Source organism: Cheilinus undulatus, linkage group 8 (genome assembly GCF_018320785.1).
Source record: "Cheilinus undulatus linkage group 8, ASM1832078v1, whole genome shotgun sequence".
NCBI classification, from domain to species: domain Eukaryota; kingdom Metazoa; phylum Chordata; class Actinopteri; order Labriformes; family Labridae; genus Cheilinus; species Cheilinus undulatus.
Window position 1 is genome coordinate 27,897,520 of NC_054872.1, and position 16,779 is coordinate 27,914,298.

The 16,779-nt window shown below is 39.7% G+C and overlaps 1 protein-coding gene across 1 annotated transcript in view; it reads left to right on the forward strand.

Moving 5' to 3' along the window:
• Window positions 1-16,465, forward strand: part of epb41l4b (erythrocyte membrane protein band 4.1 like 4B) — a 36,836-nt gene extending 20,371 nt beyond the window's left edge. The window contains exons 12-23 of the mRNA XM_041794204.1: window positions 1,686-1,795; window positions 2,425-2,458; window positions 2,954-2,987; window positions 3,137-3,240; window positions 6,779-6,915; window positions 8,942-9,063; window positions 9,163-9,276; window positions 9,356-9,411; window positions 9,500-9,643; window positions 9,795-9,915; window positions 10,084-10,217; window positions 15,597-16,465. Of these exons, the coding sequence (XP_041650138.1) occupies window positions 1,686-1,795; window positions 2,425-2,458; window positions 2,954-2,987; window positions 3,137-3,240; window positions 6,779-6,915; window positions 8,942-9,063; window positions 9,163-9,276; window positions 9,356-9,411; window positions 9,500-9,643; window positions 9,795-9,915; window positions 10,084-10,217; window positions 15,597-15,660 (1,174 nt within the window). The 3' untranslated portion in view covers window positions 15,661-16,465. The remainder of the gene's footprint in view (window positions 1-1,685; window positions 1,796-2,424; window positions 2,459-2,953; window positions 2,988-3,136; window positions 3,241-6,778; window positions 6,916-8,941; window positions 9,064-9,162; window positions 9,277-9,355; window positions 9,412-9,499; window positions 9,644-9,794; window positions 9,916-10,083; window positions 10,218-15,596) is intronic.
• The last annotated feature ends 314 nt before the right edge of the window (window positions 16,466-16,779 follow it).

Below are 16,779 nucleotides of genomic sequence, written 5' to 3' on the forward strand. Positions count from 1 at the left end.
AAGTCTAGTATTTTTCTTAGTAATATGCACAGTATCTTTACATTTTTATCACAACCTTAGGTGGAATTGTTTTCTGAAATCAAAAAATTGAAAAAGTGTTGTATGTTTTTTTATTACTTGCTATGTAATTCTCAGCAATAAAATCAGCTTGATTAAATTCCTGTTATAGTATCCTGACAGCATGCAAACAATACAGCGCCTTGCTCTTCTCCTCTCCGTCTATTGCATTGAGACTGGCGGGGAACAATTAAAAAGGTGGATGACAAGGCATCAGGAATGTCAAACAGGATTATTTCCTTAAGTTTCTTCAAATTTCCTATCTCAACAGAGCTTGTAAGCTTGGGATAGTTCTGCATTAATAGGATCCATATCCATGTTTGAAGCCGTGGTTCTCTGCTGCATTGTTCCCTCCAGGTGGGGAGTGAGTCTCTGCCTCAGGTGAAGGAGTTCAAGTATCTGTTTGTTGTTCACAAGTCAGGGTAAAAGGGAGTGTGAGATTAACAGGCAAATTGGTGCAGCGTCAGCAGTACTGCAGGCATTGTGCTGGACCGTTGTGAAGAGGGAGCTGAGCCGAAAAGCAAAGCTTTTGATTTACCATTCGATCTACCTCCAACCCTCACCTATGGGGATGAACTGACCAAAAGAGTGAGATTGCGGATATAATCTGTCAAATTGAGTTTTCTCTGGAGGGTTGCTGGGCTTATCTTTAGCGATAATTTGAGGAATTCAGACATCCAGAGGGAAGTACGAGTAGAGCAGCTGCTCCTTCATATCAAAAGGAATCAGTTGAGGTTGTTTGGGCATCTGATCAGGATGCTTCTGGGGCCTCCCTTGGGAGGTCTTCTGGGCACATCCAACAGGGAGGAAACCTTGGGAAAAACCCAGAATGTGCTAGAGGGATTATATATCCTGTCTGGTCTGGGAACACCTCTGGATCCCCCTAGAAGGAGTTGGAAAGTGTCGCTGGGGAGAGGGATGTCTGGGTGCAATGCTGTGTGATAAGATGAGATATTTGGCACTCGTGTGCTTTTAGGATATGCTGTTAATCTTAAAGAGAGGCTTATACACGTATTGGTGTGGCTGTGGTTCAGTGGTAAAGCCACTTGTCTCCCAACCGAAAGGTTGAGGGCTCATTCCCAAGCTTCTGCTACCACATTTTCAAGTGCCCTTGTGCAAGACACTCAATTCCAAATAAGAGATACACTGATTAAGATGTAGGTGTTTAAAACAACAATTTAGACAATTGCCTGTGCTGATACCAGTGTTTTTCTCATTACTTCTGGTATTAGACTCCCACTGTTCCAACTTTTTTCATGATTTGCCATGAAAACAAATCAGTTGTCCAACAGGTGACTTCTTCTGACCAGAAAAAAATCTCTTATTTGAGTCAGCAGTCAGGTATACCATATGCCAGCATTAAATTGGACACGATGGATGAACATTGGCAGGTGACATCTGTTCATGCCACATTATTTGCATATGGCAAATGTTTTTCTAAAGGGCTGATATGGACAAATACAGCAGTAAAACTGATGCATTGGATCATCCCATCTCCAAACTGCTACTACTGCTGAGCCTGCGAGAATGTGTATGAATGGGATTTGTTAACATGAATGGACTCTTACTCTTTTGGTGTGTGAATGGGTATGGGTATACTAACTTTTGGATTGGTATTTGTTTCCTAGCGGTAAGACGGAGTATCAGGCCACTCACGGAGGCAGACTAAGGAGAGCCAGCACGTTTGAGAGAAGGCCCAGCAAAAGATATCCTTCCCGCACACAGTCACTGGGCAAAGGTTTGTCTTATCAGCACAACACCTGTTTCTCCCTTTGTGCTCCTGTACGCATTATCACCAAGGTCATACCTTGTTTGAATGCACTGTAATTATAAGCACTCTAATGTGCTGTTAAAAAGAAAAAGCAAAAACTACAACCTATTAAAGTGACAGCTTTTCAAGCAGTTTTTAAAATCTAGAAATATGTAAAATTAAGTGAAAGTTCAAAAATGTCTGTTTCTTTAAAATAAAGTCCCCTGTTGTTTCACTTAAGTGTCACCTTTCTACTTTGTCAAAAGCACCATCAGCACTCTTCACTCCTCCACACGTCCCACCCTCTGTGGTCCACAGTAGCTTCACAGGCCCACAAGCGTCTATCTCTCCATAATCTATTATACATGAATGATCAAGAGCAGGCTGTATTTACTTCAGGGCTGTCAGAGCTGACGTGCACACACTTTCTATTTGTCCTTTTTGAGTCAGGTAATAAAAAAAAAATGAATGAAAATTATAGGGATGTTTATGGCTGAGCATTGAAAGCCCTGACTGAAAAATTTACACTACAAAAAAACCTATTGAAATATCAGATTAAATGTAGATAACGTGAGGTTAATGCTCGTTTCTAACTGATAATTGTGTTTTGTTCACAGTTACCATTTCCCCGGCGAAGCCACCACATATCAGGTAAAAAAACACACTGATATACCTGCATGAAAATTATTTTGATCACACTATAAAAAGGACTTTTTCATTCTCATTTCTTGAATGAAACACCTTGAACTAAACAACAAATAAGAGCATTTATGATAAATGTTGGAAAGTATATATCATGTTTATTATACTGTAAAATGAAGATTTGAGGTAAAATGCCTCAGTTGTATTCAAATTCCCTCATTCTCTGAATCCAAATGACTCTTGTTCTTTTAAATTTGTCTTGGTTTAAATTTATTTCTTTGTTTTATTTTTGACAAGGGCATACTGTAAGAGACTTTGAGCCTTTTAATCTTCAACTCAAAGACAGTAAGAAAAAGCAGCCTAGACAGTCTGACATCTGAGACAAAAATAGCCCTTTGTTACTGAAAATAAGAAGTAGTCATCACTGCTAAAGCTAAAACTAAATAACTGTAGTCAGCCATTCTTTCTGATCTGCTATTAGTGATTAATGTCATTCTTTTTCAGCTCTCACGCCAGCCCTGATCCCAGCCTACATCCAGTGAGTAACCTCAGATAACCCCCCACAAACACACACACACATTGCACACATAAAAACACACACATGCTGCAGCTGCCGATCAGGCTCCGGCCTTGTGACAACGTTTAATTTCAGTGTCCCTTCATCCGTCTTGTCTCCTCCCCCTCCAGTACCAGCACAACATTCCTATTGGTCACGATCCGTGGCACCCACCCCACCCTGCTCTTACAACCCCAGTGTACCTGCAACCCTCTGGACACACGCCGCCACACAGGTAAGCAGACTGCTTGCATAAAGGGGGTAGCATTAAGTGCTGCTTCAAAGCCATCAAGTTTCAGTAAGTCATCAGATTTTTGAAGAGAGCAAGTTTCTATTTTTAAAGTCATCTAATGCTCCATTTTTGCTCCTTCATATTATTTTTACATGTGTCCTGTCACTCATTAACCTCATGTGTCTGTGTCTCCATGCTCCACGTGTGCGTTTTTCTGTCGGATCCTCATCCTCCCGTCATGTTTAGACCTTCTGTCGAGGCAGCAGTCCCCATGTCCAGTCATCCTCCTCCCGCCCCCGAGCGAACCAGCGGCACCTTCCCAGGATCCATCAGTGTGGTTTACAGGGATAAGGTCATGACTGCACTCTGACCTCTGCTTGAGCTGGATTTTAAACCCAGACTCTGAGACTTAACATAGACTAGTGTCCCAAAGAGGGAAGCATTGCTGAAGGACTAAAAGGAAAAAAAGTGCTGTGTTCATTGTCCTCATTACCTCTGTCATCATCCATATCCCCTCATGTGTTTCACTGTACGCCTTAATGATATAATCCAAAAATGGACAGTTTTTGCTTTCACAGGGGGACCTAGAGTGAGTTAAACAGGATGTGTTAAGGGTGAGACATGAAAGACACTGCATCAAGTGAAAGGGACAATAGTATTTGGTAAAGGACAGTAATGTAAACAGCCTGTTTTTTATTGTAATATAGTTTTGTGAATGTGCTTGGGCACAAAGCTAAAGGAGGCTATAAAGTGACTTGACACCACAAGGACCTTCTATTGCTGCAATTTGCGCCAAACGCAGCCATTTCTGAAGGTCATAGCTTAGTTACACTGAATGTACATGTATGACAAACATATCAGATTCTGAGTGACTTATGCTTTGCAAAAATGTCATTCATAATTCTGCGTAGAAATCATAAACAAAATTTGCACCTTGTTACCATGGAACCTATCTAAGAGTTTAGGATATTTTTCAGCCTCAAATCAATACAGAATTTTTTGTATTTCCATCCATAGGTATAATGCAAACAGACCTACAAATGCCTACATATCTTAGTCTTAATGCCAGTTTACCAGTAAATGAAGAAATTCAGGCTAAGATGTAGCCCACAGCTAACTTGCTAATCCCAATGTGTTGTTACAATACCCCACAGCCCATCAATTTTGAGAACTTTTACCAAAGATAGAGCACAGCTATCCTGGTTTTCCACCAAAATATAGTCACTCAGTTTTTAACACTAATATTTCACAAACCCACCAGTCTCTGTGTTGCATCAGTATCTGCACAGATCAGTGTAACAATATTACCACCTATGTAATCTAATACAACAGCTGTAACGTATATTTTACCGTTGACTTTATCTTCTTCACTGAAGTCATAGTATGTGTTAGTAGTGAAGTCCAAATGCCTCTTAATCTTAGGCACTTCAGAACACTGGGATTACCAATAACACTTCCGTAATGACAGTAGAATTGTCACATTTCTTGCCAAATGACATAAATCAGTTTCCTCCAGAATCAATTTTGCACTTATCTATCGATCTACGACAGCAAAACCAGAAAATGTAGATGCTTCATAGATTGATGATAAATGATGAACTCTCTATTGATCCTGAAGGATCATCTTTCATTCAAATTAGAAAGAAAGATGGCAACACTACTAATATTAATATTAGTAGTGTTATTGGTTGTCTTGGTATGCTGAAGTTCCAAGAGGCGTCCCAAGATTCTTCCCACCCATTAACATATAGTACTGGGCATAATTTCCAGACATGTAGATTGCCAAAGATTCATCTCCTGATGTGCCACATCCTAGGGCCGGAGAAGGAGGGGGCATCCAGAGTCAAGTTTGACACATGTCGACACGTGTTTGGCTCAGGAGTCAAGATCAAGCTAGATCGCATCTATTTTTGTCCAGCTTTCCACCCCTGGTAATATGTCAAGAGGGGTGTGGCTGCAGACCGTACATTTCTGTTGGCCACTCTCACAGACCATTCGTATATCTAAGAAAGGGAGTGCGGTAATTTTACAGAACATCGTATTTCCAGTTTAAGATTTTTTTTCTAACTTCATTCATAAACTAAGTCTGGCAGTTACATTCATGAAATGACCACATTGCAAACCTTACATATTAGGAAACATGTCACAAATAAAACTGATAAAGGTCAGAGGTCTAATCTGGGATTAAATTATGTATAGATCTGTTTCAGAAGTAGTTACATGAACAGCAGTCGGCTTTAGCTTCATCAAGCTAACATAGCAATGCTAGCTATGTTATTAACATTACTATATAAGCCAGTGAAGCTATGTTAGCTTTAGCAATGTGATCTTTCAGAAACATAGCCAAAGCTAATGTAGCTAAGCAGATAGCACAGATATGTAGTTGCTTCGGGAGCTGTGGGGTTGTGTCAGTCTTCCAGTCTTCCTCCCCGCCTGATGGTGCCCTCAGGTTGGCTTACTCGCCACGCCTTACACACCAAAACACACCTTAAAGTTCTGCACAGTGCTGTATTCTAGAGAGAAGCAAATTTTAGGAACACCTCTCAGTTTCATGCATCACTACTACCACACACTTCAATTTCAGTAAAATGTATTAATTGAAGTTATCGCTTTTTTGACTTTTTTGAACTGAAACTATATCAGCTTTATAAATGTAGCATCAGTGGAAGAGTGTTTTGATGGATTATGCTTAGCTGCAGATTATAATGTAATGACTGATTGGTGCATTTGTTTCATTTTGCCTTACTCAGTCCTGAAATGTCAACATCATCAATATGTCTTACATTCCTCGAGCATCCATGCTCTCTTTCATTCCTTCATATATAGATGTAAACATTTACAGTGTCAGACTGATCAACACTAAAAGAAAACAATATAACAGCAGAAATGAAGGTGAAACTAAGTTGCATCACTTTGGTTTGTTTGAACATTTTCTTGTACATGTAGATTATGTATTTGCGCCTGTATGTGATTCAGTTCTCAGAAAGGGTGTGACAGCCAATTTATCCAAATCACTTTAATTCAAAGTAAAGCAAGTGTAAATGAGGTTATTCTAAGCAGGTGGAAGGGATTTCCTGTATGCTGGTTTAGGGATTAAGCTGCTTTGAGACATATAGCAGATAGCAGAGTGAAATAGAGGCATGAGCTAGGGTCCTGAATATGTGATGTAGAGGTGAGAATAGAGCAGGTTATTGATCCACTAACCTACTGTTTACAGATAATGTGGCCAATGTTTTTTGTTTTTTTGTGTGTTGCCTTTTACTTTCTACCTTTACTTGAATCACAATTTGCCTAAGGATGTTGCCATATTGAGTTGTGAATAAACACAATGTTTATCATTGCAAAAATTTAAAAAGATCTCTCCTTTATTTTATTACCTGGGAATTTTTTTTACAGTAATATACTTTATTTTGTATTGATAGCTGGATAGTATTTAAATATGACTATAAGTGAGGAAGTTGGAATAATTAGGTAGTATTAAGTATTCAGGATGCAGCCTAAAAGGCATGGGACTTTTTCTTTTCCTCACTTGTCGTCTCAGTTTCCCTTTGAGCGCTCCTGCTTCAGACCATCAGTTCAGTGTCGAAGAGAATGAGACTTCATATTCAGGCAAGATCCACCACCATCATCGACGCCACACACACAGCCAGGAAACGCTCTGCCACACGCACAAGAACAGTGAGTACTCCCTCTACTCCCTCAGTGTCTGTCCTCAGATCTCTGATATGACTGTGTACTACACCAATGCTCTCTACACACTCATAGTTGTGAGCTGGTAAGCAACCAAACCACACACCAGCTATTCCTTTAAAGACCACTTTTGTACCCATTAAATGGGTTTACCAAAGCATAGTTTAAGCTAACACAAGGCCTCGACATCTGATTTGTTGCATTTATCAGGAGGACATATCAAACCTTTGTTACTTTGTTGTTCTGCTGTAGAGTGTAATTCAGAGAGAACTTCAGTCTAGATTGATCCAACTTTAAAAGATAGATGCTCTTGACTGTTTTGTTTTTTTATAGTCTAGTAACTGGACAGCCTGATAGACTGTATCACATAGGCTATACATGATATATTTTTTTACATCCATTTGGGCAACATCCCATACACTGTGTTCAGGAGGGGCAAAACATTTCAGAAAATCTTGGAGGGTGATTGGACCAACGTTCTGTCATATCCATTACAGGCCAATCAGGAAGTAAACTACCCAATACGAGCTCAACAGGCAAATTTTATACTACTATACCTGACCGTTTTTTAACTTCAGTTTGGTACGCAGCACTAATCTTGACTGGGTGGCACTGTCTCAAATTGCACACCGTTGTTTCACACAGGAAGTGACAACAGTTTGCCTCCTTTTTCTTCTTCTACTTCTTTTTAATGGCTTGAAAACAAACAGTAGGCAACTGTAATTTAAATTTAACGCTGTTTTTACCAAAAAATGAAATTCATTCAACCTGTATTTTATTCTAACATAATTCCCTTAAAGAAAACAAATTCTTTTTGCATTGAATGCATTGAACCTTATCAAATGTGCCACTGTTGCTAGCAGCATGTTAGCTGGCAAATGCTAACATTTATTTTGTATGCTAGCACACTAATTGTCCACAAGTGAGGGCGACAAGTGTCTCTCATGCCATACTCAGTTCTTTGTGAGTGTGCAAGTAGTACACTGCATTTTAGTATTTTTCATCCTGTGAATGCATACTGTGCACTTACGCACAATACTAATTACTCCTTACAGTAGTGTGTAATTTTTACTGCACCTGAAGCTGGTGTGAAGAAGAGAAAAAAAAATCTTCTCCACCAAGAAAAGCTTGTGATGCTGTTCTTTGCTTTTCTTTTCATAAATAAAATATGTTAACATCAGAACCCAAAAATAGCTTTGCACACTTTTCAGCTCCATAATGAAGCAACTGTTAGCCAGGATGCTAGCATAAATGTGACTGATCCAACACATGTGCATCGATTGGTCTGGTCGTTGTATGACTGAGGACAAGTGTTTCAGCATGAACCTTGGCAAGATAAGTCTTCCTGATAACAGACATGGAATCTGGACCTTTCATAGCCAAAGCACTGAAACACTATTGAAACGGTTTCCATTTTAGGTTTCATCATAGATTGACCTGCTGCTCTCACTTTGAGGCATGTTTGGGCTTGTGCTGTTGTTATCTTGTATGCTAGGAAGCTCACATGTCTCACATAACATCCAGTGGCTTTATCATTCATAGGTGATATCACACCTTTTTAATGTGTAAAAATTTGTACCCATTTAATCATGGCTAAATGTAAAATCTGCAAAAGTAAAATTGTGTACAACCAGAAAATAGCAGTGTTGTTAGCTGTTCAAGGTTTTCTATTTGAGTGCTTTATTTTCAAGAAAACTTTATCTCAGTCACCGTCCTTGGCTTGACACCATTTGGCTTCTGGTTAAAACTGGGAAGATGTCAAAAAGGCTTTTTTTTATTTAGGTGATTTGCTCTTTTCTTGAGTTTTGCTCCTGTCTTCTACTTTTTTCCTGTTTTTGTGCAAAGGCACAATAGAAAGTTGTTGGGTAAATGTAAATCAGAAATTAGACTCTAACTTTGCTATCACTCTCATTAAGTCCAGTGAGTCTAAAATAATTCAGTGTTCAAATACAGCATGCAGCTCACTAACAAATTTTGCCTTTATTATGTTCCCTCACTGAACTTTGTGTATCAGAGCGTCGAGCCCCTCCCTGCCCTGCAGATGGGCTGGACATCTCTCAGTCTTTGCTCAAGGCTCTGGAGTCAGACAACGATTCTGCCCCCTGGCCTTCGCTGCACATCAACATGGACAACAAGGTCAAACACTTTCTCCCACATGCTTGTTTTCCCATTTTGTTCACAATAAGGACTTGCCCTATTTTCTTAACCTTCTTTCCTGTTCTGTTCTCCTGCCAGGGAGAGGAGAAGCAGCTGTCGGAAAAATCTCTGCATCCTCCTGTGTCTCCGGCCATACACACTGACCATCTTAAGTGTAATATCCTTAAAGCCCAAATGGAGGCGGCTTTTAGGGTGAGCACTAAACTTTCTCTAGACTATCCTGTACTTTGGCAGAGTAACTCACAGCACTGTTTTCTCCTTTGTGGTGAAGAAGGAAGCTCCAACAACACCTAGAGGGAAGAACTCAAACCAGAATCCCAATGACAGGCTAGTTTCTCATCCTATCTTCACTCCTTGAAACAATTTTCTTGGTATATGTATCAGAATTTAATCAGTTTTTAACTCTGGTCTTCAGATATCAGAGCTCATCCCAAGACTCGGCTACATCCAGTCTAACCGCAGACAAAACGCCACGCCGAAACCTTACTTCAGAGACGCTACAGCCCAAATCCAACACAAGCACTGCCCGCAGAAAACGACTAGTCAGACAGTACAGCTTGTGAGTAAAAACCACCTATGATAACTGAGATTGAGAGGGAAATGCACTTTGCTAATTTAGATTCTTCATGCAAAAGAATTGTTATCTGAACTGTGATATTTCGCTCACAACACTCTTCAGATTAAGTCTCTTTCAATTTATTGCTTATCAGTAACCACGAAGATGAGGATAATCTCCCAGAAGCACTTGCAGCCATCTCCTCCCAAAGTACAATGAAGTCAGGATCTACAAGTTCATTGGACAAACAGATACAGCCATCAATATACCCACAGGTAGCACGTGTTTTAAAACATGCACACCTGAAAGACATCAAAAATGCATGTTTGTTTTATACACAGCACCACACTGATGTGGCTTCAGTTTAGCTTCTCATCATCACCTGTAACTACACCGAGGATTGCCTGTGTGTGTGTCTGTCTGTGTGTCAATGTGTATTCCAGGTGGATAATATGCCAGCCCTGGAGCTGGGTGGTCCATGCTGTCCCTCTCCTTCGCTCTCCCCCCACCTCTCTCCTTCTTACTATCGTAGCTCCATCCCTCACCTGGTCCCTTACCTTGCTGCACATAATGACAGGTAACACATCTAAACCCTCCACTTTTATCTGGGAAAAATTCTCACTTCAGTGATATCAAAAACTTAAAAAAAAGTACATTCCCAGGCATTCCCAGGGTATTATTTTGGCCTGCTTGAAAAGATGCATGGCACAAAAAGTGGAATATTGATTGACGATACTATTTTTCTTATCCATTAATCATTTAAAGTTACTGGAAAAATACCACACAACCCTGGGGGGGAAGGTCTCAAGTGCCCTGTTTTTTTCTGAGTAAGAGTGACTATCAGAAGATATTCAGTCTACAATTATAGTTGTAGACTGAAAATAATATTTCCACATAGTAATGTTAATTTAAAAAATGTTTTGTAAAAATAAGTGACTGCATAAATATTCACCACCTTCAAGTTAGTATTTAGTAGATGCACCTTTGGCTGCAATCACAGCACCAAGACTGTGTGGATAGATCTCAATCGGGCTTGCACATCTGGACACAGTTTTACTCCATTCTTCTTTGCAAAACTGCCCAAGCTCTGTTATGTTGCAGAAGTCCAGCCACAAATTCTCTGTTGGATTGTGGTCTGGGCTTTGACTTAACCACTCCAGAACATTCATCTTGTTGTCTTTAAACCATTTCTCTGTAGCTTTCACTGTATGCTTTGGGGCATTGTCTTGCTGGAAAATAAATCTTCTCCCAAGCTAGTCCTCTTGCAGACTGAATAAGATTGTCATCCAGGATTTTCCTATGTTTTACTACATTCATTTTGCCCTCTACCTTCCAATGCCGGCTGCTGAGAAGCATCCCCACAGCATGATGCTGCCACCACCATGCTTCACTGTGGGGATGATGTGCTTGTGGTAATGTACTGTGTTTTATGTCAACCAAACATGGCATTTTTTCTGATGGCCAACAAGCACCATTTTGGTCTCATCAGACCAAAGAACTTTCTTCCACTTGACCACAGAGTCTCCCACATGCCTTTTGGTATGAGGCAAAATCTAATGAGTTTTCTTAAACAGTGGCTTTCTCTTTGCCACTCTCCTATAAACCTTTGACTGGGGGAAAACCCAAACACTCTCACTTGTCTCCTTGTACGGTCACCCAGTTTGTGAGGATGGCCTGAGCTAGGCAGATATACACATTTGCCATATTCCTTCCATTTCTTGATGGTGGATTTAACTGAACTCTGGAGGATGTCCAGTACCCTGGATATTTTGTGTTTTCATCCCCTGACTTATACTTTTAAATAACCTTTTCTCTGAGTTGCTTGTTCTTTTGTCTTCATGGTGTAATGGTAGCCAGATATATGGATTAACCAGTGACTGGACCTTCCAGACACAGGTGTCTTTATATGCTACAAAGATATAGACATATATGTTTATACTATAATCACTTGAGACACATCCTATGCACTCAGGTGATCCCCATTTCCCTAATTGTGAGACTACTTGAAAATTAGTTCAGTCACTTTAAAAGGGGGTGAATATTAATGCAGTCATTTGTTTTACCTTACATATTTTTGATTACTTTGTCGTTATTGTAAAGTTTGTAGTAATTGTAATTTATACACCGCTTTCCACATCATTATGCAAATGAAATTTTTCTCTTATTTTTCTAAATATTAACGCAAATGACTATACAGAATATTTCTTAAGTCATCAGCCATTAGACTATAATTCAAATGTTTTTGAACAGACTTCATAATGATAACCATTTATGTTTTAATAAAAACCTCAAAATGCACTGTTCCACATTATTATGCAAAACAAAGTTTTAAAAGATTTTATAGGTTGTAAAGAACTGAAATGGTCATTTGTTGAATCTGCAGCATTAGGGGGTCATATTTACTGAAATCAAAGCTATTTCAATCAAAAACATCTTAACAGGCCAAGTTACATGTTAACATAGGAGCCCTTCTTTGATATCACCTTCACAATTCTTGCATCCATTGAACATGTGAGGTTTTGGTGAGTTTTTGCTTGAATTTCTTTGCAGGATGTCAGAATATCCTTCCAGGGCTGCAGTTTTGATGTGAACTGCCTCCCACCCTCATAGATCTTTAGCTTGAGGATGCTCCAAAGGTTCTCAACAGGGTCGAGGTCAGGGGAGGATTGGGGCCACACCATGAGTTTCTCTCCTTTTATGCCCATAGCAGCCAATGACACAGAGGTATTCTTTGCAGCATGAGATGGTGCATTGTCATACATGAATAAAATTTTGCTACAGACGGCACTGCTCTTCTTTTTTTACCATGGAAGAAAGTGGTCAGTCAGAAACTCTATATACTTTCATTTTCACACCTTCAGGAACCCTAAGGGGCCCACCAGTTCTCTCCTCATGAATCCGGCCCAGAACATGACTCCGCCACCTCCTTGCTGATGTCACAGCCTTATTGGGACATGGTGGTTATCCACCAACCATCCACTACTCCTCCATCTGGACCATCCAGGGTTGCATGGCACTCATCAGTAAAAAAGACAGTTTGAAAATGAGTCTTCATGTATTTCTGGGCCCACTTCAACTGTTTCTGCTTGTGAGCACTGGTTAGGGGTGGCTGAATAGTAGGTTTATACACAACTGCAAGCCTCTGGAGGATCCTACACCTTGAGGCTGGTGGGACTCCAGAGGCACCAGCAGCTTCAAATACCTGTTTGCTGCTTTGTAATGACATTTTAGCAGCTGCTCTCTTAATCCGATGTATTTGTCCATCATAAAACTTCCTCATTATGCCTTTATCTGCATGAACCCGTCTGTGCTCTGAATCAGCCACAAATGTCTTCTGTTAGCTTGTAACTTGGCCTGTTAAGATGTTTTTGATTGAAATAGCTGTGATTTCAGTAAATATGACCCCCTGATGCTGCAAATTCAACAAATGACCATTTTCAGTTCTTTGCAACCTATAAAATCTTTTAAAACTCTGTTTTGCATAATAATATGGAACAGTGCATTTTGAGGTTTTTATTAAAAAAAAAGGTTATCATTATGAAGTTTGTTCAAAAACATTTGAATTATGCTCTAATGGCTGATGACTTGAGAAATATTCTGACTGTCATTTGCATTAATATTTAGGAAAATAAGAGAAAAATTTCATTTGCATAATGACATGGAAAGCAGTGTAATTCTGCATTTGGGGTGAAATACAGTTTAATTTGTCTGAGCAACAGAAGTGAAGCAAGTAACTAAAACACGTGTGCTTAAGCTAGCACCAGCTGCTAACTGTTTTTTTGGCATGCTCCTGACCTTTGCTATTTTGTGTCACTACAAAATTAAGTTTGACGTTCTAATGCCCAAAATTCTTTATTTTTGACAGCACATTGTGCTAGCTTAAGCACACGTGTTTTAGTTACTTGCTTCACTTCTGTTGCTCAGACAGATTTGACCATGGTCAAATAAAACCTTAATGTTAAAATATCTATCAAGATTACTCCTGCTAAAGCTAACCAGTAGCTTGCCTAACTTAGTAGACTAGTAGCTCTCTTTCAACTGAGGGCTCATGTAGGTTGGAAGTATTATTTGGGGTGGTAAGGCAAAATTTTTAACAATTATAAAGCTTTATTTTTGAAATGGTTTAACACTCGGTCTACCAGAATTCTGCAACTACTAGAATGACCATAGTCATTTTGACTGCTCAGACATTATTTGCATGTAATTTGGATAATCAGTAAAAATATCTAAGATAAATTGATGGAAAAGGTAAAAAGCACCTCAGGACACAAAATGAAAATTATAATGAATAAGATTTTTATTTATTTAATTGACACCAACATACAGTTCATCCGGAAATTATTCACAGCGCTTCACTTTTTCCACATTTTGTTATGTTACAGCCTCATTCCAAAATGGAATAAATTCATTTTTTACTCAAAATTCTACACACAACACCCCATAATGACAGTGCAAAAGAAAGTTTTTTTGAAATCTTTGCAAATTTATCAAAAATAAAAAACTAAGACATCACATGTACATAAGTATTCACAGCCTTTGCCACGAAGCTCAAAATTGAGCTCAGGTGCATCCTGTTTCCACTGATCATCCTTGAGATGTTCCTACAGCTTACTTGGAGTCCACCTGTGGTAAATTCAGTTGACTGGATATGATTTGGAAAGGCACACACCTGTCTATATAGGTCCCACAGGTGACAGTGCATGTCAGAGCACAAACCAAGCATGAAGTCAGAGGAATTGTCTGTAGACCTCTGAGACAGGATTGTCTCGAGGCACAAATCTGGGAAAAGGTACAGAAAAAATTTCTGCTGCTTTGAAGGTCCCAATGAGCACAGTGGCCTCCATCATCTATAAATGGAAGAAGTTCAGAACTACCAGGACTCTTCCTAGAGCTGGCCGCCCATCTAAACTGAGCGATCAGGGGAGAAGGGCCTTAGTCAAGGAGGTGACCAAGAACCCAATGGTCACTCTGTCAGAACTCCAGTGGTCCTCTGTGGAGAAAGGAGAACCTTCCAGAAGGACAACCATCTCTGCAGCAATCCACCAATCAGTCCTGTATGGGAGAGTGGCCAGACAGAAGCCACTCCTTAGTAAAAGGCACATGGCAGCCTGCCTGGAGTTAGCCAGAAAGCACCTGAAGGACTTTCAGACCATGAGAAAGAAAGTTCTCTGGTCTGATGAGACAAAGATTGAACTCTTTGGCGTGAATGTCAGGCATCATGTTTGGAGGAAACCAGGCACTGCTCATCACCCGGCCAATACCATCCCTACAGTGAAGCATGATGGTGGCAGCATCATGCTGTGGAGATGTTTTTCAGCGGCAGGATATGGGAGACTAGTCAGGATTGAGGGAAAGATAATTGCAGCAATGCACAGAGACATCCTGGATGAAAACCTGCTCCAGAGCATTTTTGACCTCAGACTGGGGCGACGGTTCATCTTTGACAATCAGACACCATCTATAGCCTACTATAAACATACTCTTAAGCTAGAAGTTGTAGCTTCTCACATTGAATTTTTCCTGTCACTCTGCCAAACAAAGATTGATTGTTTGGCTCTCACCCAGATCTAGTTTTGACACTGCATATAATCGACCATAGCCAAGTTAAATTGGTATGTAAAAATACTAGATAACTTGTCAACTGAAAGCTAACTAGCCTAGCTAAGAAGAGTTGTAATAGCAGTCAGATCTAAGCGGAGGACTCAAGTGATATGAAAATATTTTTAAGTTATGTGGTTAATTATTCAAACCTAGTAATTTGAAGTATAAGTTAATTTAAATGTGTGATAGTTTAATAAGACATTCCTTGATTTGATTAGCCTTCTTTAGCTAACTCTCAAACTTCACACTTTTCTTCAATAGAAAAATGTTCTACCTTTTTTAAAAGCAGGGGCACTTATGCAAATGTATAACTTCAAACTTCTAATACAGTATTTTGATGTTTCTTTGTTTCCAGCGGAGAGGAGATGAGGTTGGACAGAGAGAAGATATTAAGAGCCCTGCTGATGACGGAGCTCTGAGCCATTGATTGTTGACTGCTGTGACATCTTTGCAAGGCGGTGCTGACGCCATGTTAAATGAGGAAACAAAGTTATGACTCCAATCAACATTTGTATATTTACATAAAACACTCAGCAGCGATAAATATATATTTGCATAAAGGACATTGTTATATTTGCTTAATGATTATTTATAGGACATTTCTTTTTACTCAAACTGAAACTGTTAAAACTATAAGTGAGATGAAACAAACAGACTCACAGGCTTACTGACTCTCACATTACAGAGAAGCTACAGATGTGACTGGTGCTGCCTGCATGATAAATATGTTACTTAATTAAATATTTATCTAATTTGCTTTGGGATTATGAGCAACAAATTGATTTAATCAACACTGTGTCTATGCTAAACTGTGTTTCAGACAGCGACTGTTGAAGCATCGATCACTTCATTTTAAAATGAATTTAAAATGCAAGTAGACATTTTAATTTTAAAAAGGCTTACCTATGTCACAGATCCATTTTGAGATGCAGAAACCTTTGCATCTTTTGAGTTTTCAGAAACCTCATGTACAGAGCAACATAAAAGTGAACTCTGTGTAGCTGTAGTCTCAGTCCAGCCACTAGGAGGAGACAAATCTGCAGTCACAGCTCCTGTGGCAGCTGAACGCATTGTTCTCAGGTTGTCTGGTCATGGATCACTAAGGCTTTTTTTCTCCACAGTTTTAGTCTTCACCACAGGTCAAAGGCACAACTGATCCCAGACGATATTCATTTTTGGAAAGTAGCTTATGTTTTAGCTTTAAAAGCTTAATTTCGGCTCATGTTGTCCCCCAGCCACATCAGATGCAGCGTGCATTACACTGCTGTTCTGTTTGTGTTGACTGTTGTTCCTGGATCATAATAAAAGTCACATCAGTTTGACAACTGTAGCAGCATCTTTGGTGTCTGTACTGACACGGGAATGTGGATCGGCCTCGCCCTGCGTGCCTGAGTGCTAAGTGTGTGTGTGCAGGCCTCACCCACCCTGTGAGGGAATGTAGTTATAAAGGATATGACTGAGTTATCTGCCTCTACACACCTTTCAGGTAACAGTGCAGTGAGTCAGCCTGTAATTTCCCCTTTGTTGTGTCCTTCAGT